Below are 25,472 nucleotides of genomic sequence, written 5' to 3' on the forward strand. Positions count from 1 at the left end.
CTCAAACCTCATGATTTCTGCTTACCTGGCATAGTGGTTGAGAGAGCTACGGCTGCTAACCAAAAAACTGGCAATTCAGATCCACCAGGCCCTCCTTGGAAACTCTGTGGGACAGTTCTACTCTGTCCTAGGGGGTTGCTATGAGTCAGAATCGACTCAACGGCAATGGGTTTGGTTTTTTTGATTTTTTAACACACATCTAGGAAGAAAGATCTAGTGATCTACTTCCAAAAATCAGCCCACGAAAGCCCTATCAATCACAACATTCTGATTCCCGACCAATCGTGGGGGTGGTGCAGGACCAGGCAGGGCTTCATTCCATTGTGCGTGGGATCGCCATGAGTCAGGAGCCAACTAGACAGCAGTCAACAAAAACCTAGGTCCTTTTCTTGTTCTGAATCTCAGTGAATGACCAGTTCTCCAAGTTGGAAGCCTAGGAGTCATCCTTGGCATCTCCTTCTCCTTGCCTATTTTATTTTATTTTTTAAGTTAACATATGGTAAAATTGACATGTACGGATTTATGTAACCACCGCTGCAATAAGGATACAGAAACTTTCTCACGCTGTCCTTTTGTAGTCATGCCGTCTCCCCCTAACCCCTGGCAACTGCTGGTCTATCATCTGTTCCTGTAGTTCTGTCTTTTCAAGAATGTCATATGAATGGAATGAGACAGTATGCAATATTTTGAAACACTAGCTTCTTTCATTCAGCATAATGCCTTTGACATTTATTGAAGTTGCTACATGTATTAATAATTCATTCTTTTTTACTGCTCAATGAGAAAACCCCTATTTCTAAACAGGGTCATATTCTGGGTACAGGGGTTAGGATTTTAACACATATCTGAGGGAACGTAATTCAATATGTAACACCAATAGAGAAATTAAAATGGAAAAACAATTCATGCAATCTGAAAGAGAGGGACAAACAAAAGAAAACAGAGGGCACAAACAGAAAATTAATAATAAAATGGTAGGTCTAAATTCAACTTATCAAAAATTGCGTTACATGTAAATGATCTAAACATATCAATTAAGAGACAGAGATTGTCAGGTTGCATAGGAAAAAAAACAAAAACAACACCCAACTAACTATATGCTGTCTACAAGCAACTCATTTTAAATATAATGATATGTTGTCAGGTGTTGTCACATAAGTTCAGACTCATAGCAACCTTATGTACAACAGAATGAAACACTGCCCAGTCCTGCGCCATCCTCACAGTCCTTGTTATGCTTAAGCCCATTGTTGCAGCCACTGTGTCAGTCCGTCTTGTTAAGGATCTTCCGCTTTTCTGATGTCCTTCCTCTTTTTTGATGTCCTTCTCCAGGGACTGGTCCCTCCTGCTAACACGTCCATAGTATGTGAGACATAGTCTCACCATCCTTGCTTCTAAGGAGCATTCTGGCTGTACTTTTTCCGAGACAGATTTGTTCATTCATTTTTTTTTTTTAGCAGTCCACAGTATATTCGATATTCTTCACCACCACCATAATTCAAAGGCATCAATTCTTCTTGGTCTTCCTTACTCATTGTCCAGCTTTCGCATGCATATGAGGTGACTGAAAACACCATGGCTTGGGTCAGATGATTGGAAACATTTTAGTCCCTAAAGTGACATCTTTGCTTTTTAACACTTTGAAGAGGTCTTTTACAGCAGATTGGCCCAATGCAATATGTCGTCTGATTTCTTCACTGCTGCTTGCATGGTTGTTGATTGCAGATTCAAGTAAAACGAAATCCTTGACCACTTCAATCTTTTCTCCATTTATCATGATAGTGCTGATTGGCCCAGTTGTGAGGATTTTTGTTTCCTTTATGTGGAGGTGTAATCCATACTGAAGGCTGTGGTTTTTGATCTTCATCAGTAAGTGCTTCAAGTCCTCTTAGCTTTCAGCAAGCAAGGTTGCGTCATCTGCATTTTGCAGATTGTTAACAAGTCTTCCTTCAATCCTGATACCCCGTTCTTCTTCATAGAGTCGAGCTTCTCGGATTATTTGCTCAGTATACAGATTGAATAAGTATGGTGAAAGGATACAACCCTGACCCTGATGAACACCTTTCTTGACTTTAAACCACACAGTATTCCCTAAGAATAAATTAAGAATAAATCTCCCATGCATCGATCAGTTCGTCGTACTGTGGGGCTTGCATGTTGCTGTGATGCTGGAAGCTATGCCACCAGTATTCAGATACCAGCAGGGTCACCCATGGAGGACAGGTTCCAGTTGGGCTTCCAGACTAAGACAGACTAGGAAGAAGGGCCCGGCGGTCTAATTCTGAAAAGAATTAGCCAGTGAAAATCTTATGAGTAGCAGTGGAACATTGTCTGATGTAGTGTGGGAAGATGAGCCCCTCAGGTTGGCAGGTACTGAAAATACAACTGAAGAAGAGCTGCCCCCTCAAAGTAGAGTCGACCTTAATGACGTGGATGGAGTCAGGCTTTCAGGGCCTTCATCTGCCGATGTGGCACGACTCAAAATGAGAAGAAACAGCTGCAAACATCCATTAATAATTGGAACACGGAATGTATGAAGTTTCGATCTAGGAAAACTGGAAATTGTCAAAAGTGAAATGGAACACAAATATTATCTTAGGCTGAAACTGATATCTTGAGCTGAAATGGGCTGGAACTGGCCATTTTGAATCAGACAAATGTATGGTCTACTCTGCCAGGAATGACAAATTGAAGAGCAATGGCTTTCATTCATCATCAAAAAGAACATTTCAAGGATAAACCTTGAAATGTTCTTTTTGTCGATGAATGCAACACCATTCCTCTTCATTTTGTCATTCCCGGCATAGTAGACCATATGATTGTCCGATTCAAAATGGCCAATTCCAGTCTGTTTCAGCTCACTAATGCCTAGGATATTGACGTTTATGTGTTCTGTTTCATTTTTGATGATTCCCAATTTTCCTGGATTCGTACATTCATTTCCTACATTCCACATTCTGATTATTAATGGATATGTGCAGCTGTTTCTTCTCAATTTGAGTCGTGCCACATCAGCAAATGAAGGTCCCAAAAGTTTGACCCCATCCATGTCATTAAGGTAAACTCTACTTTGAGGAGTCGGCTCTTCACCAGTTGTGTTTGAGTACCTTCCAACCTGAGGGGCTCGCCTTCCAAGCAGTTTGTCAGACAATGTTCCGCTGCTGTTCATTTTGTGAATACATAGCACATTATTAAATATTCTACACCATTTTTAAAAACTGCATCATAAGGAAACCAAAGAATCAAAAAAGAAACTAGCCTGGAGGACAAATAGTCTACAGGAACCATGGCCTCATCTACCCTGCGATCAGAAGCACTAGATAGTCCCTGGCTACCACTACTGACCTTTCTAATCAGGGCCACAATAGATGCACCCTGATTGAATGGGAGAAAAATGTGGAACAGAACCTTAAATTCCTAAAAAAAAAAAAAAAAAAAGACTTACTGGTTTGTTTGAGACTGGAGGACTACCTGAGATTACTGCCCTAAAATAATCTTTAAACCTTGAACTGCAACTAACCCCTGAGGTCACCTTGTAGCTCAATAACAGATTGGCTCACAGAATAATGAATATCACCCATAAGTACTGTGCTCCTTTAAAAAATCACCTACATGACACCAAATGGTCATCAATTTCTTTATGACAAAGATGAGAATGTAAGGGGCTAGGGAAACTAGATTAGTGGAAATGGAACAACCAGAATGGAAATAATGAGAATGTTCATGCATTGTGAGAAATGTAACCGAACAATAAATTAACTATAAAAATGGCGTGACAGCAGGGGTTTCTGACCTCCTCTAACTCCACTAGGGGGAGAGAGAATCATTATCTCTATCAACAGCCCAAGGCTGATTCCTATGAGGCTGCCGTCAGACATGCCTCCTCTTTCCAGCCTTGTTACCAATTCTGACACCAGCCATCCCTCCCACGGCACTCTCTACTCCTCTGCTGGGTTTGAGAATTCACGGCAATGGCCACACAGAACTCAAAGACAATACTCACAATTATGGGGTTTATTAGGGAAGTAACAGGTTACAGTTCAGGCTCAGGAACACCTAGGATACCGTTCTTCTATCAGAACAGCCTCTTCTCAGCTGTGCCCGCAGGCAAGCCTCTCTCCCCGGCCCTCGGCCCCTCGGCCCCTCAGCCCCAGCCCTGCATGGGCAAGTGTTACAAGGCTCTTTACCTCTGCCAATAAGTGCCCGGAGGCACCCCATTCTGCCAGAAAGCCTCAGCCCAAAAGCACTCAACTCTCTCACTCTGTGGGACGGGAAGCCTACTGCGCAATCTCCTGCCAGCTTCCTGATTCTGCTGCCTCTGCTGCCATTCCTCTGCCACTGCTTCTTGCCATCTCTCACTGTCTCTGGTGTTACAGCTCTCTCTGTGTCTCTGGGGTCTAGGAGGTTTCCAGTGCCAGGATCCCAGGTCCAAAGGATGAGTTCCACTCCCAGATCTTCTTTATTAGTGGAAGTAGGTCCCCCTCTTCTCTGCTAGCTTCTCTCTCACAAGATAAAAGGTGTAGCTCAAGCAAGGGTGTGATCCAGGCAAGACAGTGTCATGGATTGAATTGTGTCCCCCCAAAATATGTGTATCAGTTTGCCTAGGCCATGAGTCCCAGTACTGTGTGATTGTCTACCATTTTGTCATCCGATGTAATTTTCCTGTGTGTTGTAAATCCTATCTCTATGACATTGATGAGATGGGATTAGTGGCAGTTATGTTAATGAGGCAGGACTTAATCTACAAGATTAGATTGTGTCTTGAGCCAATCTCTTTTGAGATACAAAAGAGAGAAGAAAGCAGAGAGACATGGGGACTTCCTATCACCAAGAAAGTAGAGCTGGGAGCAGGGCGTGTCCTTTGGACCCAGGATCCCTGTGCCTGAGAAGCTCCTAGACCAGGGGAAGATTGATGACAAGGACCTTCCTCAAGAGCCTACAGAGAAAGAAAGCCTTCCCCTGGAGCTGATGCCCTAATTTGGACTTCTAGCCTCCTAGACTGTGAGAGAATAAATTTCTCTTTGTTAAAGCAATCCACTTGTGGTATTTCTATTGTAGCAGCACTAGATGACTAAGACAGGTAGTGACTTGAGTAAGGGTGGTGAGGGCAGTGACTGGGGCTAGGGTAGTAACTTGACTCACACCCTCTAGTAAAGCAATGACTCAAGATACATCCCACCCTAACCTTGCCTCATTAACACAACAGACAGTTCATTCCCAAATGGGATCACAACCACAGGAATAGAGGCTAGGATTTACAACATATCTCAAAATGGAAGAGAGTTACATCAGATCACAAAATGGAGGACAATTACATCAGACCACAAAATGGAGGATGACCACATCATTACATAACTGTCAAAACACTGAAAATTGTGGCCCAGCCAAGGTGACGCATAACCCTAACCATCACAGGTTCCATGTACCTTATTTGCATAATCCCACCCAATCATTGTGTGAGAGTCACAAAAACTATGGATAAAAAAAAAAAGGACCATATTAAGTAATTCACTGCCCCTCATCGACAAAGAAGCATGAGGAATCACTTATAAAAAGGGCTGAAATACAGAGGGTTTTGGGGGCTTCTTGGCTGAGAGCTGAGAGCTGAGAGGGTGGTGCGTCCACTAAGACATAGAAACCCTGCACCTGAAACCCTCCCAGACCCAGGTAAAAGAGCTGTAACACCTTTAGAGCTGTGGGCCAGGAGCGATGGTGCCTGTGATGGTTAAGGCTGTGTGTCAGCTTGGCTGGGCTATGCTTCTCAGTGGTTTGGCAGTCGTATGATTTTGTGATCACTTCCATGATGAGATTTGATACAATGTGATCATCTCCATGATGGGATCTGCTGTGAGTAGCCAATCAGTTGAAAGGGAATTTCCTTGGCCTGCATCAAATAAATATAAGTGGACATTTTGGCAGGGCTTGTGGCTTTTTGCTTGCCCTGGATCCTGCAGCTGGCTGCTGTTCATCGGGCCTCCAGTTCTTGGGACTTGAGCTAGCAGCTTACCTTTGGTCTTACCTGCCTATCTTGGGATTCATTTATCTTCATGGCCTGTGAGCAAGACCCTTGCTCTCTGACCTGCCGATCTTGGGTTCCCCAGCATTTGCCACTATGTGAGTCAGGATAATCCTCTGTTCTGACCCACAGATTTGGGACGTTCCAGCCTCTACAAATGCATGAGCCATTTCCTTGATATAGATCTCTCTATATGTACGCTTTGCTGGTTTTGCTTCTCCAGAGAACCCAGCCTAAGACAGTGCCAGAAATGGCAGAGACAACCAGCAGGCCTGGACAATGGCACCAGAGCGGAGCAGAGCTAAGATGAAGAGCTGGGCCGAGAAGAGAACACAGCAGCGCTGTCCCAACTGAGAGAAGAATCGCTCAGAAGTTGCACCAGCGGGGGCGTTTCTGCCCCAGAAAGAACTCATAGAGCACTTGAGAGTGAACGTGTATTCTCAGGAGGGTAAGCTTGCGCCCTTGAGATGTTGAAGGGACCCCTCCTGGACCTCGCCCTATGCATATCTTCATTTCTGTTTATATCTTTTGCTGGTGTATTAACATTGTTGTTGCAGGCATGCTGATTCCATGAGTTTGGTGGACGTTGCAACAAGTTATCAAATACAGTGGACACAGTGAGTACCATGGGATGTCTGGTGTCAGAAATAAGGCGGAAGTTGGAAAGTGGCGATATATTTGACTTCTCTCTGCCTCATTTAAAGCAGCTTTGACTTATCGTCATTGTCAAGTATGAAGTTATCCAAAAAGTTAATCATTTCAACATCTCAAAGTTTATTTAATTAATCTGCTGTTGTTAGGTATTTAAATACTTCCCTGAGTTTAATCCTTAAGCATACTTTACCTCACATGTTTGCTGCCTTCTGAGTAGTTCAAACACTTCCTTGAACCTCCATGCTGGGGTTGAGTAAAACTCTTCATCTCTGAGCCTTTGATAGCAGCACAAGGTGAGAGGGTGAGCCTAGACCGGGGATCAACATATGGCCATCTGTCTGCTGCATCCAGTCCACAGATATGTTTCACTCATTTGGCCCACATGGTGTTCTTTAATTTTTTTTTAATTCCATTATCAAGATCTAAAACTTGAAACCTGGATTCGATTTGAAAATCTGGATTTCTGACTTCTCTTGACACCTCAGATTTGGCAACACTGAGTTCATATTCTGCCATAGCTATCATGGCTGAGTTTCAGCTGCCCCTTGTAATGAGGAATGTGTTGCCTGCCAGCCCAGGTGTGTGGACCCCTGGTGGTGCAGTGGCTAAGAGTTCGATTGCCAACCAAGAGATCAACAGTTCAAATCCACTGGAGCTCTTTGGAAACCCTATGAGGCAGTTCTACTCTGTCCTATAGGGTCGCTGTGAGTCAGAATTGACTTGACGGCAATGGGTTTGGTTTTTATTTTTTAGCCCAGCTGTCTTTACTTACTCGTCTCTTGGCTCCTATATGCACTCAGGCCTCATCGAGGGCCCTAAAGATCTGTATCTGGGAACACAATCACACAGAACAGGGTCTGCTCAGGACTTTTTATAGAAGGCAGTATAGTTGAGAGCAGTAAAGCCCTGGGTTTGAGCCAGGAGAGATCAACTTTAGCCTCTGCTTGGGTGAAGTACAACTAGAATGCTCCTTAGAAGCAAGGACGGCGAGACTGCATCTTACCTACTTTGGACATGTTGTCAGGAGGGATGAGTCCCTGGAGAAGGACATCATGCTTGGCAGAGTACAGGGTCAGCGGAAAAGAGGAAGACCCTTAATGAGGTGGACTGACACAGTGGCTGCAACAACAAGCTCAAGCATAACAATGATTGTGAGCATGGCGCAGGACCAGGCAGTGTTTCTCCTGGGCATAGGATCCCTATGAGCCAGAACAGATTCGACCGCACCTAACAACAACAACACAGTCCAGTGGGCTACTCCTTGCTCAAATTTGCTCTCTACTAAATGGTCTAGAGGGTGGTACTTAACAAATGGGTGGGGGTTAACTGTCATAATGATGTTGTTCTTGGTGGTTGCTGTCGAGTCACCTCCAACTCATGGTGACCTGTGTATAACAGAATGAAGCACTGCCTGGTCCTGCGCCATCTTCATAATTGATGGTATGTTTGTACCTTCCAGCACTGCATCAGACAAAGTTCTGTTGTGATCCGTAAGGTTTTCATTGGCTAACTTTTGGAAGTGGATGACCAGGCCTTTCTTCCTAGTCTGTTTTAGTCTGTCACTATCGGTGACCTTGCTTATATTTGAAATGCCGTTGGCACAGCTTCCAGCATCATAGCAACACACAAGCCACCACAGTACAACAAACTGACAGGTGGGTTGTTGTTGTTAGATGCCATTGAGTTGATTCTGACTCATAGCAACCCTGTAGGACACAGTAGATCTGCCCCATAGGGTTTCTTAGGCTGTAATCTTCATGGGAGCAGATTGCCAAATCTTTTCTCCCATGGAGGAGCTGGTGGGTTCCAACTTCTGACCTTTCGGTTAGCAGCCAAGTGCTTAACGATTGCGGCACCAGGGTTCCTTTGACAGATGGGTAGTGGGTCATAATGACAGGTATGGGTAAAGGGGAGTCTAGCTTGAAAAACTCCCCGAAATGACTCAGTGTCCCCAACCTCCTTGAGAACGACAGGCTTACATGTCTGCAGATTCAAAATAACTATCACATCCGGTTGAGAGCTCAGGCTCTGGATTCAAATGCCAGCTCTACCCTTTACTTGGTATGTGACCTGGGATAAATGACTTCACTTCTCTGAGCCTGATTCCTTACGTGGGACCTCAGAAAGCAGGAAGTAAGACAACAGTTCCTGCTTCAAAGCACTCTGGAGATGACACCAAACGACACATATAAAGAACTAAAGATTTCTTGGCACAAGGTAAGGGCTTTGTATAAATGTTGGTTACATTTATTATCTACTTCCTAAGGTTGTTGTGAGGAGTAAATCCTGAGGACAAGCAAGAATTCTTACTAAAAATAAAAAGTGAAAGATAATGAGGTAAAACGCTTAAAGTCAGCATTCAGGACATGGTTATTTATCATTATCCAAAAAAACTCCAAAGGGGAACATGCATTTATCATTGCCAAAGGGAACAGAGAGAATGTGATAGTTGGACTGGGCTTGGTCAAAGCTCTCAGATAGGTTCAAGTCTTCAGACTGGAAACTGAGAGGACGGGAAACAAGAGGCAAGGGGAAGAGATTAGATTCCATTTCAAGCAGTAGGTTTTAAGTCTCCAGCAGAAATCTAGGATCATTTGTGGTGTTAGGTGGAGATCTAGAAGACCTAAATTCACAGTGAAGAGAAAAAAAGGAAGGATTTGTCGTTGTTACTGTTTTCCTTTTTTTGTGGAATTAAAATCCTGGGACCTTGTCCTAGTCATCTAGTGCTGCTATAACAGAAATACCACAAGTGGATGGCTTTAACAAAGAAATTCATTCTCTCACAGTCTAGGAGGCTAGAAGTTCCAATTCAGGGCGCCAGCTCCAGGGGAAGGCTTTCTCTCTCTGTTGGCTCTGGGGAAAGGTCTTTGTCCTCAATCTTCCCCTGGTCTAGGAGGTTCTCAGTGTGGGGCCCCTGGGTCCAAAGGACACACGCTCCTGCCTCTTCTTGCTTGGTGGTAATGAGGTTTCCCTGTCTCTCTGCTTGCTTCTCTGTTTTATATCTCAAAAGAGGTTGACTTAAAACACAACCTAATCTTGTAGTGGTTAAGAGCTATGGCTGCTAACCAAAAGGCTGGCAGTTCAAATCTACCAGGTGCTCCTTGGAAACCCTATGGTGCAGTTTTATTCTGTCCTATAGGGTCACTATGAGTCCTGACAGCAACTCATTTGGTTTTGTTTTTTGGATAGCCCCAAATTGCAAAATAGCTAGCTTGAGGCACACTCGCACAACCATACAGAATTTCATACAGAAATGAAAATGAAAGAACAATTGCTACACACATGAATGAATCTCACAAACAGGAGTAAAGAAGTCAAATGCACAGCACCAACTGTACAGGTACACAGACAAGAGTTCAAAAACAGACGAAATAGCCCATGATGTTAGAAGTCAGATAAGCCATAGCGTTTATAGGGCAGGAAAGAGTGGCAGAAAGGGAGCACTCAGGGTTTTGCGGGGCCGCTAATATGTTGGTTTCTTGATTTGGGTATTGGTTATACAGGTGTTTTCCCTTTGTGTAAATTCGCTGAGCTATACTGTAATGTCTGTGCACTTCTTTGTATTTTCACCCCATAAAAAGTTGACTTCTCAGTGCTTAAGGGGACACTAAACTTCCATTCAGGGTGATGTGAAAAACTGAAAACCTACAGTGGTGATGGTCACTGAATTGTACACATTTGAATAATATTCAAAAGGCAGGCGAATTGTTACATATATATTTACCACAAAAAAAAAAAAAAAACAAGTATTGTAGCTGTTGTGATGGGTAGCAGTGTATCCCTGGGGCCAGGAGCACAGGCTTTTGGGGTCAGACAGATCTGGGCTCCAAATGGCCCTCTGGGCTCCTTCAACTGTGGCAAGTGGCTTCACGGCTCTGAGCCTGTTTCCTTCTGTATAAAATGTTAGGTGCTGTCGAGTCCGTTTGGACTCATAGTGACCCCATGTACAACAAAACGAAACACTGTCCGGCCCTGGGCAAAATAGGGAATATAATACCTGTCAAGATTCAATGGAGGAAACCTGGTGGTGCAGTGGTTAAAGCGCTCAGCTTCTAACGGGAAGGTTGGCGGTTCAAACCCACCAGTCGCTCCTCGGGAGAAAGATGTGGCAGTCTGCTTCGGTAAAGATTACAGCCCTGGAAACCCTATGGGGGCAGTTCTACTCTGTCCTATAGGGTGCTATGAATGAAATCTACTGACGGCGACCGGTTTTTTTTTTTTTTTTTCGGTGAGATTCAATGAAACGATGCATGTAAGGCTAAAGGGCAGGGCCTGGCACAGGTTCTTCGCTGCTAAGTGCAACGCAGGTTGGCAGCTGCGCACCCCAGGGGTGCTCCCCGGTTCAGCGTCATTCTCAGGGCAGCCCGGGCACTCCTGCCCCCGCGCGGGGGTCAATCCGCGGGCGTTGCACACGAGGAGACCCGCTGGGGGAAAAGAAAAAACACATCCCTGACAATTTTCTCGGTAAAAGAGCAATGGGGCCACGCCACCTGCCGGCAAGAAGGCCAGAGCCACCCGCTGCCCGGCTACACGGCAGCGCGGTGTGCTACTGCGCACGCGCAACGCCCCGCGGCCCGCGGGTTTCAAAAGGCGCCCGAGCTGATGTTGGGGGCGGAGCCTAGGACGAGGTCTTCCCTTCGCTCCCTCCCCTCAGCGGCGGCTTGAACTATGTTTCCCAGGAGCCTCCGACGCCAGACTTCCGGTTGCGTCAGCGGAAGCGGTGACTGGATCAGGCCGGGCCACACAGCGGCCGGCTTGGTCACTATGGAGGAGATAGGCATCTTGGTGGAGAAGGCTCAGGTCTGGTGGGGACTTGGGCTTTTTAGTCTGGGCCGGGCTCGCGGGGATAGGGCGAAGGCGGGCCTGAGTGGAGGTCCGCGTGACTTCGAGGATCCCGGCCCGGGTCTGGGTGACTTCAGAGGCCTCGGTGGAGAGCCTTGTGTCTTCCGGAGGCCTGTCTGGGGAGCCGAGTGGTGGTAGGAGGGCGGCGAGGCTCAGAAGGCGGCGCTGGAGGATTGAATGACGGCAGAGGTTCTTTGGAGACTGAATGATTACGAGACCTGGCTGGGAAGCTTAGTGAGATCGGGGGCTCGGCGGGAGTCGGGTTGGGTGGTGAGTGCAGTGTGGGACCCAGATGGGGGGACGAATGGTGACGGGGGGGCTAAGTAAATCCTAGGGCTAGGCCGAATGATGTTTGGGGGCTGGATGACATCAAGGACCTGATGTGAGCTGGGGTTGTGCAACGTAAGGGAGCTTTGGGGGGAAACTGGGTAATACTAGGGTTGTTTGAAGGCTTCGTGACATTAACAGCCTATACGGAGAATCATGTAACATTAGGAGTTTGTGGAGAGGGGCCGGGTGGCTGGGAGGTCTGCTGAGGAGTTGATATAACATTTAGGTCCTAGTTGGGGGTTGGGTGACACTGGGGACATGTTATGAGTAGCATATGATAGCAAAAGATCTGTTTGTGGGGCTAGCTGAGGTACGGGGCCGTTTGGGGACTGGGTGACATCAGGGGCCTATTTAGGAGCCTGAGAGGTTTCAGGGATCTATTTAGAGGAGGTGAATATGGTCAGGAGCCAGCTAGGGGCTGAACGATTTTATATGCTGAAGTGGGGAGGGGCTTCTAGATGGGTTCATGAGGACACCCTCTTCCAGCCTGGTTTTACCCCTTGGTCTAGGATGAGATCCCAGCACTGTCTGTATCCCGGCCCCAGACTGGCCTGTCCTTCCTGGGGCCTGAGCCTGAGGACCTGGAGGACTTGTACAGCCGCTACAAGGTACATTCACCCCCAACCCAGACCCCACACAGGACCCAGCATCCCACGCTCCCACCACTTCCTGGCCCAAGGCCTAGAGCCATCCCCCATCTCTCCCCACTCTGCTCACAGAAGCTGCAGCAAGAGCTGGAGTTCCTGGAGGTGCAAGAGGAGTACATCAAGGATGAGCAAAAGAATCTGAAGAAGGAATTCCTCCACGCCCAGGAGGAGGTGAAGCGAATCCAGAGCATCCCCCTGGTCATCGGGCAGTTTCTGGAAGCTGTGGATCAGAATACAGCCATCGTGGGCTCCACCACAGGTGTGTGTGGCGGGCGCGGGCAGGGGGCGCTCAGTTCATTCAACAACTGTTTCCTGCCATGTGCCGGGAAGTGTGCTAGGATCTCACAGAAGCAAACAAGGCAGGGGTGTAATGCTGTTTTTCAGAGCATTTTGAGTCTGATCCAAAGGTATAAATATATTTTATATTATTCGTGTGTCTGTATCTATGTAACTGAAAAGTTTCCCCAGAGTATGTTTACCCTTACTATGTGGGTTGATAAGTGACATGCTCAGATATGTTTTTTATTCTGCTCTAGTCTGTTTTGTTTTCAACAAAATTCTAGTCATAGGCCTCTAAATCGATTTCATGACAAACTGCTACCTATCATCTGAGAACGTTGGTGGGGTGTTAATATTGGGCTCTGAAATCGGACACGGCCACTTACTGGTTGTGGGTTTTGGGTAAGACACTGTCTGTCACTGGGTCTCACTTTCTTCATGAGGCCTTCACTACACTGGCCTCCTAGGGTTGTCCAGAGGACTAAATGAGATTGCGCACATAAAGCATTCATCGTAGGGCCTGAGCCTTGGTAAGTACTCTGTATGTAGCAGCTGTTGTTATCAGGGTAGGTCCAGGCCCTGCCTCTGTGATGGCCATTGTCTCAGGTGTCTTTTCTTGCTTCTGGCCTCTGTTCTCCTGGACTAAGCCACGTTCTTGTAATGGTTGGGGAGAAGGGTGTGATTGTGCCTGGAATTAGACTGATGGGAAGTGAGGGGAGAGAGGTATCCAGGCCCCTATCTTTGATCTCTGAGACTTAGGGGGTCAGGGGGTCTATCCCTGAGATGGTAACATGGGCAGAGTAGGTATGGAGGGAGACAGTGAGGATAATTAGGACACTCGGGGAGGTGTCCTGGAGGCTGCGGGACAGTCAGGTCTGAAGATCAGGAGAGAGATGGAGGCTGGAAGGAAATGTGTACGTGTAGAAGGCGGATTGGAGGGGGTGAGGCTGGAGGCTGGGAGAGCAGGGAGGAGTGTGGTGCAGGGACCCAGACGGTAGAGGACAGGGCTGAACCAAGGCAGAGACCACGGGGAGGAGAGGAGCGACTGATTGGAGAAACATTCAGGAGGCTGGGAGGAAGGTTGTGGGACTAATGGTCTGTGGAGGGACAGGGCAAAGGTCCAGGATGAGGCCTGGGGCTCTGGCTGGGGGGTGGGGGGACTCCCCTGAGACAGATCCAGGGGGAGGAGCACAGTTTGGGGGACACCACTAGCATCACTTTGAGACACAGTGAGTGAGAGGTGCCCAGAAGACATCCAGGGGAGGTATTCAAGGAGGCGGCTGGCCACCCGGGACAGGAGCTCAGGAGAGTCAGGGCTACAGATGGACAAGGACACCATGGGTGTGAATATGGGGCAGACTAGAAAAGGCAAGTCTGGAGGCCAGGAGGGGGTCAGTCAGGGTCTTAGTGAGAGAGATGAGGAGGAGGGAGTGGCTTCGAGGGACTGGCACCTTTCACTTTCCGTCTCCCATCCTGCCCCCTCCCAAAGGCTCCAACTACTACGTGCGCATCCTGAGCACCATCGACCGGGAGCTGCTCAAGCCCAACGCCTCAGTGGCCCTCCACAAGCACAGCAATGCCCTGGTGGACGTGCTGCCTCCCGAGGCCGACAGCAGCATCATGATGCTTACCTCAGGTGAGGGGGGAGCCCGGGGCCAGGGAGGCCCATAGACCCCAGGGCCCAGGCTGGGAGCTCCAGCTCTGCTTTCCCACCAGACCAGAAGCCAGACGTGATGTATGCAGACATTGGGGGCATGGACATCCAGAAGCAGGAAGTGCGTGAGGCTGTGGAGCTCCCGCTCACCCACTTCGAGCTCTACAAGCAGGTGAGGAGAGGAGGTGGCAGGGAAGCAAGAGGCACTACCAGGCCTGTGATTGGTGGCACAACTCCCTGGCTCACCCTTCTTTCTCCTGCCTCGGGGTTTCAGATAGGCATTGATCCTCCTCGAGGTGTCCTCATGTATGGCCCACCCGGCTGTGGGAAGACCATGTTGGCAAAGGCTGTGGCGCATCACACGACAGGTGAGTGTCTCACACCTCCCCCCATGCTCTGATCTTGGCTCTTCTGACCCCGCTCCCTGCTCTCACCCTCAGGAAGTGCAGTGGCACCGTGATTAAGAACACAAGCTCTAGGTTCAAACCTGTTACCAGCTCTACAACCGTGGACAGGTGACTTCACCTCCTGGTGCCTCAGTTTCCTCAGCTAACTAGAAAATCTCACTTTACAGGGTAATTGTGAGGAATTAATGAAACAATGCAGTATATTTCCTGTGGTGGTGTCTTAGTTACCTAGTGCTACTATAACGAATACCACAAGTGGATGGTTTTTTTTTTTTTGATATAATTTTTATTGTGCTTTAAGTGACAGTTTACAAATCAAGTCATTCTCTCAGATATAAACTTATGTACACCTTACTACATACTCCCACTTAATCTCCCCCTAATGAGTCAGTCTGCTCCCTCCTTCCAGTCTCTCCTTTCATGACCGTTTTGCCAGTTTCTAACCCTCTCTACCCTCCCATCCCCCCTCCAGACAGGAGATGCCACCATATTCTCAAGTGTCCACCTGATGCAAGTAGCTCACTCCTCATCAGCATCTCTTTCCAACCCATTGTCCAGTCCAATCCATGTCTGATGAGTTGGCTTCGGGAATGGTTCCTGTCCTGGGCCAACAGAAGGTTTGGGAACCATGACCACCGGGATTCTTCTAGTCTTAGTCAGACCATTAAGTCTGGTCTTTTTATGAGAATTTGGGGTCTGCATCCCACTGTTCGTTCTCCTGCTCCCTCAGGGGTTCTCTCTTTTGCTCCCTGTCAGGGCAGTCATCGGTTGTGGCCAGGCACCATCTAGTTCTTCTGGTCTCAGGATGATGTGGTCTCTAGTTCATGTAGCCCTTTCTGTCTCTTGGGTTCATAATTACCTTATGACCTTGGTGTTCTTCATTCTTCTTTGATCCAGGTGGGTTGAGACTCATTGATGCATCTTAGATGGCTGCTTGCTAGCATTTAAGACCCACGCTTCAAAGTGGGATGCAGAATGTTCTTAACAGAATTTATTTTGCCAATTGACTTAGGTGTCCCCTGAAGCCATAGTCCCCAAACCCCCGCCTCTGCTCAAGTGGATGGTTTTAAGGAAGAGAAATTTATTCTCTCAAAGTCTAGGAGGCTAGAAGACCAAATTCAGGGTGCCGGCTCCTGGTGAAGGCCTTCTCTCTCTGTTGGCTCTGGGGGAAGGTCCTTGTCAATTTTCCCAGGTCGAGGAGCTTCTCAGCACAGGGACCCTAGGTCCAAAGGACATGCTATCCTCCTGGCTTGTTTCTTGGCGGCATGAGGTCCCTATGTCTCTCTGCTCCCTTCTCTCTTTTGTATCTCGAAAGAGATTGACTTAAGATACAACCTAATCTTGTAGATTGAGCTGTGCCTCATTAACATAACTGCCTTTAATCCCACCTCATTAACATCGTAGAGGTAGAATTTACAACGCATAGGAAAATCATATTAGATGACAAAACGGTAGACAGTCACACAATACTGGGAATCACAATCTAGCCAAGTTGACAGGTATTTTGGTGGGGGGGACATAATTCAGTCCATGACAGGTGGGTAATTATGAATTCAAATTTAAATTTGCAGCCAGCATTTAAAAAATGAAATTGAAGATGTCAAAGTACATCCCACATAATGCGAATTAGTATTGTTTTGTGAAATTTGTTTCACACACATACACACAAGTCTGTGTGCTTGTGATTATTTGTAAGTGTGTTTCTTATTGTATATTTCAGACAGAATATCTGAAAGCCACTGTAATGCTGTTTGTAAAGCCCTGGTGGTGCAGTGGTTAAGAGCTCCACTAGTAACCAAAAGGTCAGCAGTTCAAATCCACCAGCCGCTCCTTGGAAACCCTGTGGGGCAGTTAGGTGACCTATAGGGTTGCTATGAGTCGGAATTGACTCAGTTGCACCTTCTCTGAGGTGCATGGAGGAGCAGTTTTGGAGGCGTGCTCCCTTCTCCGAAGTACACAGAGGAGCAGGTTTGGAGACATGCTTAGTGTAGTACAAAGCCATATCAGCCCATTAAGAAACAAGTTAAACTTTAAGAAGCAAGTTAATTAAGGGGAGAGTAATTGGGAGTGTGTAGCAAGGTGTATATGGGTTTTTGTGTGAGAGACTGGCTTGATTTGTAAACTTAAAGCACAATAAAAATTATCTAAAAAAAAAAAAAGCAAGCTAAAAAGGAGAGGTCTGGGACAAACCTACCTTTACCCCATTGCAGAGTGAGCAAACCTGTGGCCCCTGGCTCTGGCATCATTTTAAAAAGTGTATGAATGGTGTATCTTGTTTTTACTGATTTTTCTGGAGGAAATCTAGATTTTTTTGTATTCAGTATCCCGATTTTTAAATGTTAGGCCAAGAAACAATTCATCTGTGGGCAAGATTCATGATTTGGGCTGCTGGGTTGCTATGGGTCGCTGGGAGAGACGAGCAGGTGGCTGGTTCTGGGACACAGCCTTGGGCACGACAGAATGACTGGCTACTTGGAGTGGTCACCCAGAGAAAGCAATGTCGTTGTTAATAACCCTTGTTATCCTGCCATTAGCCGCATTTATCCGGGTCGTGGGCTCAGAGTTTGTACAGAAGTACCTGGGCGAGGGCCCTCGCATGGTCCGAGATGTGTTCCGCCTGGCCAAGGAGAACGCACCTGCCATCATCTTCATAGATGAGATAGATGCCATCGCCACCAAGAGATTCGATGCCCAGACGGGGGGTGAGTGATGCCCAAACAGGGACTGGGGTCTCGACCAGCTTTAGTACAGGATGGTCTGGGCTGATCGTGCTGAACTCTCTTCAGCTGACAGGGAGGTGCAGCGAATCCTGCTAGAGCTGCTGAACCAAATGGACGGATTTGACCAGAACGTCAATGTCAAGGTTCGGGGTTCAGGATGGGCAAGGGGGGTGTGGTGTAGGAACTGGAGAGAGGAGGGGCTGGAATGTGGCGGGTATCATTATGAGAAGGAGGGTGAAGGTCTGAGCCGGCCCACCCCGATGCCAGGTGATCATGGCCACAAACAGAGCAGACACCCTGGATCCTGCCCTGCTGCGGCCAGGACGCCTGGACCGTAAAATTGAATTCCCGCTCCCTGACCGCCGCCAGAAGAGATTGATTTTCTCCACTATCACCAGCAAGATGAATCTCTCTGAGGAGGTTGACTTAGAAGACTGTATCCTGTTCTGGAAGTGAGGGAAGGGGCCAGGGTTGGGAACGGGGGTCAGACCTGGCTTCTTTGAGAGCTTTATTTCCACATCTGCTGTCACCACGACCCCGATGGTGCGGGGGGGCGGGGAGGGCAAAGTCCAGGGCGGGGTGGTGGTGACAGAAATAGCCCATGGATGACTTCCAGCTCCAGGCATTCACCTCCACGGGGAATGGTTTCCCTAACTCACCCACTTCAGATGTGGCCCGGCCGGATAAAATTTCTGGGGCTGATATCAACTCCATCTGTCAGGAGGTGAGTTAGGTTTTCTCCCTGGATCCCTGGTGGGGTGTGTGTGACAACCCTTCCTCTTCTCTTAGACCCCTCTGCTGCAATCCTTCCTTTCCCTCCTGGCCCCCCAGGGTCTTGGTGTATCTCTTCCTCCACCGTCACCAGGGGTCGGGAATGGAGGGAGTAGATTTTAACTTTCACCCCTCAACAGAGTGGAATGTTGGCCGTCCGAGAGAACCGGTACATTGTTCTGGCAAAGGACTTCGAGAAAGCATACAAGACCGTCATCAAGAAGGATGAGCAGGAACATGAGTTTTACAAGTGACCCTCCCCCCACATTTCCCCTGCTTGCCACAGGGGTCTGGACTTCTCTCACCTCCCCAGGTACCTCGGTCCCAAAACCTGGTCCTTTTCTCTCTTCATCCAGGATTGGTTTATTCAATAAATACACACAGTAGAGTCCAGCTTCGTTTCTTCTTAGAAGCTTCACCCCTCTGGAGAGCCTGGGCCCTGAATAGCACCTTGTCTTAGTCATCTAGTGCTGCTAATAACAGAAATACCATAGTGGATGGCTTTAACAAAGAGAAGTGCTTTTTTTTCACAGTCTAGTAGGCTAGAAGTCTAAATTTGGGGTGTCAGCTCCAGGGGAAGACTTTCTCTCTCTGTTCCTCTGGAGAAAGGTCCTTGTCCTTAATCTTTCCCCAGAACAGGAGCTTCTCTGCGCAGGAACCCTGGGTCCCAAAGATGCGCTCTGCTCCCAGCACTGCTTTCTTGGTGGTATGAGTGTGTCCCCCCGCCCCCGTCTCTCTGCTTGCTTCATTATTTTATATCTGAAGGGACTGTCTCAAGATAAAATCCAATCTTGTAGATTGAGTCCTGCCTCACTGACACAACTGCCACCCATCCTTCCTCGTTAACATCATAGAGGCAGGATTTACAACATACAGGAAAATCCACCATACCAGGAATCATGGCCCAGCCAAATTGATACACACATTTTTGGGGGGACATAATTCAATCCATGACACACCCTCTGTGCCCCTCCTGAGCTCCTGACAGGTGAGCGAGTGAGGTGCTTGCCTGGGTCACAGCCTGAGAGGCAAAGAGTAAGAACCAGGTGACTTCAGATATTTGGGGGAAAGGGATGAAAAATGAGCCTCAAACAGAAGCTGTGGACCACAAAATAAAGTCCCCGTGCATCCCCCACCCCCATTTCTATCCCCTACAGGTAGAAGACCATTTGCATTTCCCACGATTTCTGCCTTCCTCACACTCAGGGAATATCAGGGACAGAGAGACACCCCTCAGGGTCCCCCAGAGCAGCACGCGGTGGTGGGGTAGGATACCTGGATTCTGTGAAGGTAGTTCTCCACACGGGAGTGCTGGAGCATGGTCGGGGCTGGCTGCTAAGTGAACAGTTTGCCACAATCCTCACTGACATCAGTGCCCACCAGCCTGTGCATGTCGGCTCAGGCATGTCACTGAGGGGTTCTGTCTTGCTCTGTGTCTCGAGAGCTGTAATTTCTGCCGAAAAGCAAACTTCCCTAAGAAATAAGACTTCTCCTGAATTACACGTGACTTCTAGCGAAGCCCTTTTTGGTGCTTTCTGATTGCCTGAAGCTTTCCCTTCAGCATACCCTTTTGTGTCAACACAAAGTGAGGTTTGCTTCCTGGCTAAAGCTGTACCCGTAGCTGCCATCCCTGAAAGGCCTCTTCCGATTATGTCCGATGGAGGTTTGCTGTATGCACCGTTCATCCCCTTCTGGTCCATTTCAGCTGCAGCTGAACGGCCCTCTGTGACCCGGCCCTGCTCACCTCTTGCCCCATTTCTGGGTCTGGGCACTGCTGATCTACTTACAGGTCCCTAAAGGGCATGCCCATCGCTAGGCCTTCGCACTTGCTTTTCCCACAGCTTGGACTGCCCATTCCTCTTCACTGGACTAATCCCCAGTCTTGGAGGTCGCCGTTTAGACACATCTCTCTCTAGGCACCCTTCCCTGACCCCCAAAGTTAGCAGCCTTTCGTCTGTGCTCTCCTGGCACCACATACATACCATCTTGGCACTTACTACCAGTTGCTGTCAAGTTGAGTAACTCATGGCAACCCTGTGTATGTCAGGGTAATCTGCTCCATAGGGTTTTCAGTGGCTGATTTTTCAGACCGCCAGGCCTTTATTCCGAGGTGCTTCTGGGTGTACTCAGACCTCCAACCTTCCAGTTACTAGCCGAGCGTGTTAACCATTTGCACCACCCAGGGGCTCCTGGCACTTCTGCATCCTGTATAATTTCTCGTGCGCTTGCCTGTCCCCTTCCCTAGACTGAAATCTGCCCTAGAATGGGCAGGGTCGTATCTTGGTCACAATTCAAGCCCCTGCCCCTACCATAGTGTCTGTACGTGGCAGACATTAGGTTAATGTTTCTTGAACAAACATGTGAATTGTCCCTGTGTATTTGGGACGAGATGGGGTGCAGGTATAAGGAAAAATGGTGGAGGAATCAGGGGCCCTTGAAGGGAAGGAGGTGATTCCTCCATAGATAAAAAGGAGACTGCTGGTTGAGCATGGCAGGTTGAACAGAGAAGTTAATGTCCCCTTTCCTGAAACCTCACTAAAATGAGAACAAGGAGATAAAAGAGTAAGACAAACCCACAGGGACAAACACGGTTTTGGAAGTTACAAGACAAAGGGATACCTGCTTACTGATGTAGCCAACCCGAGCTGGCAGCAAAGGAAGCCCAGAGGCAGCAATTCCCACTTCACAGAGGGTTAGGAGTCTGTTATGCATTGAATTATGCCCCCAAAAATGTGCATCAATTTGGCTAGGCCACGGTTCCCAGTATTGTGTGATTGTCCACCATTTTGTCACCTAATGTGATTTTCCTGTGTTGTAAATCCTACCTCTATGATGTTAATGAGGTAGGATTAGAGGCAGTTATGTTAATGAGACAGGACTCAATCTATGGGATTAGGTTGTATCTTAAGCCAATCTCAGAGAGAAGTGAGCAGAGAAAGATGGGGACCTCATACCACCAAGAAAGCTGCACTGGGAGCAGAGCGCGTCTTTTGGACCTGAGGTTTCTGTGTGGAGAAGCTCCTAGAGCAGGGAGAGATTGATGACAAGGACCTTCCTCCAGAGCTGACAGAGAGAGAAAACCTTCCCCTGGAGCTGGCACCCTGAATTTGGACTTCTGGCCTCCTAGACTGTGAGAGAATAAATTGTTTGTTGAAGCCACTTGTGTTGTTTGTGTTACAGCAGCACTAGATGACCAAGACAGAGTCAGAGGTACCAAGTTCCACTGAAGGTGAGGACTAGCGATAGGACTACCTGAAAGGCCATACTGTAGAAACCCGAGTTCATACATATGAGTTGTGTAGAGTAGAATGTGGCATATAGTAAATAAACATTGAACCAAAAATAATTGGCGTCGAGTTAATTCTGACTCATAACGGCCCTAAAGGACAGAGTAGAACTGCCCCACAGGGTTCCCAAGGCTGTAATCTCTACAGAGGCAGACTGCTACTTCTTCATCCTGCAGAGTGGCTAGTGGATTCGAACCACCAACCTTTCAGTTAGCAGGCAAGCGCTTTAACCACTGTACCATCAGGACAAACAAGCTCTTCACAACTGTACCACCAGGGCTCCCCAGGTCCCTTCTGTAGCCTGGCCCAAGACTACAGGTTTACCCTTTAGAAAGGCTGAGCCAGCAGTGCTGGGCTGGTGTGTGGATGGGGGACAGGGGTGCTGATGAAATGAGGCTCCAGGCAGGAGACTGGAGGATTCCTTCTGAGAAAGCCGAATAGTTTCAGAGAAAAGCCTGGAGAGGACAGAAGGTTGTTACAGACTTAACGTCCTCATCTTCCATATTCAGTAACAGATCAAGTCTAAACTGATTTTTTTTTTTTTTTTTACTTTTTCTCCTTTTCCTAATTTTTAAAAAAAAATTTCTTTTTTTTTTTTTAAAGCAGTAACTCCCTGCTCCCCTCTCCTACCTTCTGGTAGCCACTCATCCACCTTTGTCTCTACATTTGCTAATTCTCGATTTTAAAAAAGAGATGAATTTTTTAAAAACATATAATTTAGAAATATAGAATTAAACTTCAAAAAAAATAAAAGGGATGGAAAGTGCCTCTTGAAAGTGGACTGGGAAATAGGGGCTGATGGTGCCTCAGGAATGGTTTTTGTTATATAATTTCTATAATATTTGACCTTTTAAATTCCCCCTACTTAAAAAAAATGGCAAGAACAAAACACACAAAAGAAAAAAAAGAAAAAGAATCCTACAAGCCACTAGATATTAGGGAGAGAAGGTAAAGAAGGAAAATGAAAACACCCTAATCATGGACGAGAAAGGACAAAGATTGGAAGATTCAGCTGCCCATCTGGGAGTCGGGGCTTTCTTCAGTTGGGATAAATGAATCCAAGCCTTAACTCCCTGTAACTTAGCAGCACAAGGGTTAATGAGAAGGACCAAGTAAAGCCCTTGCCATCGAGGTTTGAGAGAATCTTTTAATGGGAGTTTTTTCCAGTAAACATATCTCCAGGTTGAACATTAGCTAATTTAGATATTTCTTGCTTTTGATTATCAAAAGCTTCCTTAGACTGTGTAAAGTATCCTTTAGAATATTAGATCAAAGATTTAAATATTGTAACAAATAGGAATGAACTAAATTTGAATCAGGGCATGACACCCAATAGGGGAGGGCCATTGGCCATTGTCTTAGGCTGAGTTCTCCAGAGAAGCAAAACCAGTAAAGCATATAAATGTATACAGTGAAATTTATATCAGGGAAATGGCTCACGAAATTGTAGAGACTAGGATGTTCCAAGTCCATGGGTCAGGGTAGAGGCTTCTCCTGATTCACGCAGCCACAGGGGCTGGCAAACTCAAGATGGGCAGGTCAGATAGTAGGGCTCTTGCTCACAGGCTGGGAAGATCGACAAATCTCAAAATCTGTAGGCAAGATGGCAGGTAAGCTGCTAGCTCAAGTCCCAAGAACCAGAGGTCAGACAAACAGAAGCCAGCTGCAGGATCCAGAGTGAGCAAAAGCTGGCAAGCCTTGCCAGAAAGTCCACTTATATTCGATCAAAGCCACATCCCCAAGGAAATTCCCTTTCAACTGATTGGCTACTCACAGCAGATCTCATCGTGGAGGTGATCACATCACCATATGACTGCCAAACTACATCATAACGTCCAAACCACTGAGAATCATGGCCCAGCCAAGTTGACTCACAACCTTAATGATCACGGCCGTCCAGTGATAATTTCATGAGCAGTCAATCTGTGAGGTCCAAACAGAGTTCTTAAATTTAAAAGGACCAGAGGGAGCACCTCAGTCCAAAGCAATTTGTAAAGATTTGGAAAGTTTGGCTAGTTGAGTTTTTATTATACCATTAGTTCTTTCAACTAGACCAGAGGATTGAGCGTGATAAGGACAATGAAGTCTTTGAAAATTGGGGAAGATTTTACGTATTTCCTTATTTGCCTAGTAAAATGGGTGCCTTTGTCACTACAAAGGACCCTTGGGGTTCCTCAAGTGGGGATAATGTTCTCAAGAAGTTTCTTAGCCACAAACATGGCAGTAGCTCAATGACCAGGGAAAGCTTGTACCCAGTGAGAAAATCTACAAATCATTACTAATACAAACTTGTAATCACTTGAGGGGGGAAGTTGGATAAAATCAATCTGCCATTCAAGAACTGGTCCTGATACCAAGGCATATCTCCTAAATGGAGCTTTATAAGGTTTACCTGGATTAAATTGAGAGCAAGTTGAACATTGGGAAGCCACTTGTTCAGTGACATCATCAAAATGCTCCACCAGTATTTCTTTAAAATCTCTATCGTATCTCTTTCCAAATGGGTATTCATGTGCAATGCCTCTAGTACAGGGGCTTACGGGGATTTAGGGAGAACTAAGTTCTCGTTGGGTTCCATCCATATTCCAGAGGTGAGGCACTGGGAGTAACCATGTTTCTTACATTTTTTCAACCTCATCATTAGGGAGGAGCAGGTGAGGGTTAGGAACTATGAGAAATCTTGGGATTACTATACCATTGGTAGCACACAAGTCTCATACAAATCTCCACCCCAATTGTTGAGTTTCTTGACAGGGAAAACTGCAATGTTGCAAGGACTGGTACAAGGGACTATTAAGCCTTTAGCCAAAATGTTCTGAATTATAGGAACAAGTCCTCCCTTGGCTTCTTGTTTTAAAGGGTACTGAGAAATTTTAGGTAAGGGTTTAGAGCTATCTATTTGAATTTTAATTGGTTCAGCTGATAGGACCTGACCAACATCAGTAGAAGTAGTGGCCCACGAACTTTCAGGCACAGAAGATACTCCGTAGAATTGGATACAGCTTATGTGGGTCATAGGCTAAGCACTTGTAAAATAGCAATAGGCTTCTTCACTTATTTTCTATTGTAGAGTCTGTCTGTTGATTGGCTTCAAGTAAATCCAATATCATTTCTCCTGTTTCTGAAATTTTTATTTGGCAATTCCATTTAGGTAACAGATCTCTTCCTAGTAAATTTACTGGAGTATCTAAGCTGAATAAAAATGGGCATATGTCCTCTATAGGATCTGAAGAGACAGAAACAGGCTGGGAATGGGTTAAAATCTGTTCTTGATTAGTAACCCCCAGGATTCTTGAGGTTTTATTACTCTGGGGCAAGGGCTTTTGTAAATTTTGGGGTTTATTATAGAAAAGGTAGAACCTGTGTCAATTAAAAATTTACATGGTTCTTCATTTATTTGAATAGCAGTTTCTCCCTGAGAATTCAGTCCTACCACAAGAAAAGCTCCTGATTTGTCCCTGGAGCCCCTTCATTCTATCAGCTTCTGGCTACATCTGATGTTACGTTGCCCAGTTTATTTTTTAGCTTTAAACATTCCCTTTTAAAGTGTCCAGATTTCTTACAGTAGTAACAAACAAGAGGCACGTTACTGGACCCAGTCTTAGCCATATGTCGGGTGAACCTGTTCTGTGTGTGTGGAAATTATTCTGAGGCTGGGTCTGCGACTGCTGTAATTGCAGGGCCATAACTTGATTGTTCTCTTGGAAGAAGAACAACCAGAATGCTCCTTGGAAGCAAGGATGGCAAGACTGCGTCTCACATACTTTGGACATATTGTTAGGAGGGATCAATCCCTGGAGAAGGACATCATGCTTGGTAAAGTACAGGATCAGCAAAAAAGAGGAAGACCCTCAACCAGATGGAT

General features: G+C 46.7%; 1 protein-coding gene across 2 annotated transcripts; it reads left to right on the forward strand.

Moving 5' to 3' along the window:
• Nucleotides 1-11,342: 11,342 nt before the first annotated feature.
• PSMC4 (proteasome 26S subunit, ATPase 4) lies at nt 11,343-18,708 on the forward strand. 2 transcript variants are annotated; one of them, XM_003420775.3, is made up of 11 exons: nt 11,343-11,470; nt 12,352-12,450; nt 12,562-12,748; nt 14,258-14,404; nt 14,485-14,594; nt 14,697-14,790; nt 17,364-17,531; nt 17,616-17,692; nt 17,817-17,985; nt 18,218-18,273; nt 18,461-18,708. In XM_003420775.3, exons 1-11 carry the CDS (start codon nt 11,435-11,437, stop codon nt 18,572-18,574), a joined length of 1,257 nt encoding a protein of 418 aa, XP_003420823.3. In that variant the 5' UTR covers nt 11,343-11,434; the 3' UTR covers nt 18,575-18,708. The 2 variants fall into 2 exon arrangements, with proteins under 2 accessions (XP_003420823.3, XP_064149719.1); XM_064293649.1 differs by lacking the exon at nt 11,343-11,470 and adding an exon at nt 11,503-11,782.
• The last annotated feature ends 6,764 nt before the right edge of the window (nt 18,709-25,472 follow it).

This window comes from Loxodonta africana, chromosome 11, assembly GCF_030014295.1.
Source record: "Loxodonta africana isolate mLoxAfr1 chromosome 11, mLoxAfr1.hap2, whole genome shotgun sequence".
Lineage (NCBI taxonomy): Eukaryota > Metazoa > Chordata > Mammalia > Proboscidea > Elephantidae > Loxodonta > Loxodonta africana.

Bases quoted from the DNA above. Each gene is read 5' to 3' on its own strand.
- PSMC4 (XM_064293649.1), top strand. From the start codon at position 11,690: ATGACGGCAGAGGTTCTTTGGAGACTGAATGATTACGAGACCTGGCTG. The intron at 11,783-12,351 runs GTGAGTGCAGTG...CCCTTGGTCTAG, and splicing joins GGCGGGAGTCGGGTTGGGTG to GATGAGATCCCAGCACTGTC. The intron at 17,532-17,615 runs GTGAGTGATGCC...AACTCTCTTCAG, and splicing joins ATTCGATGCCCAGACGGGGG to CTGACAGGGAGGTGCAGCGA.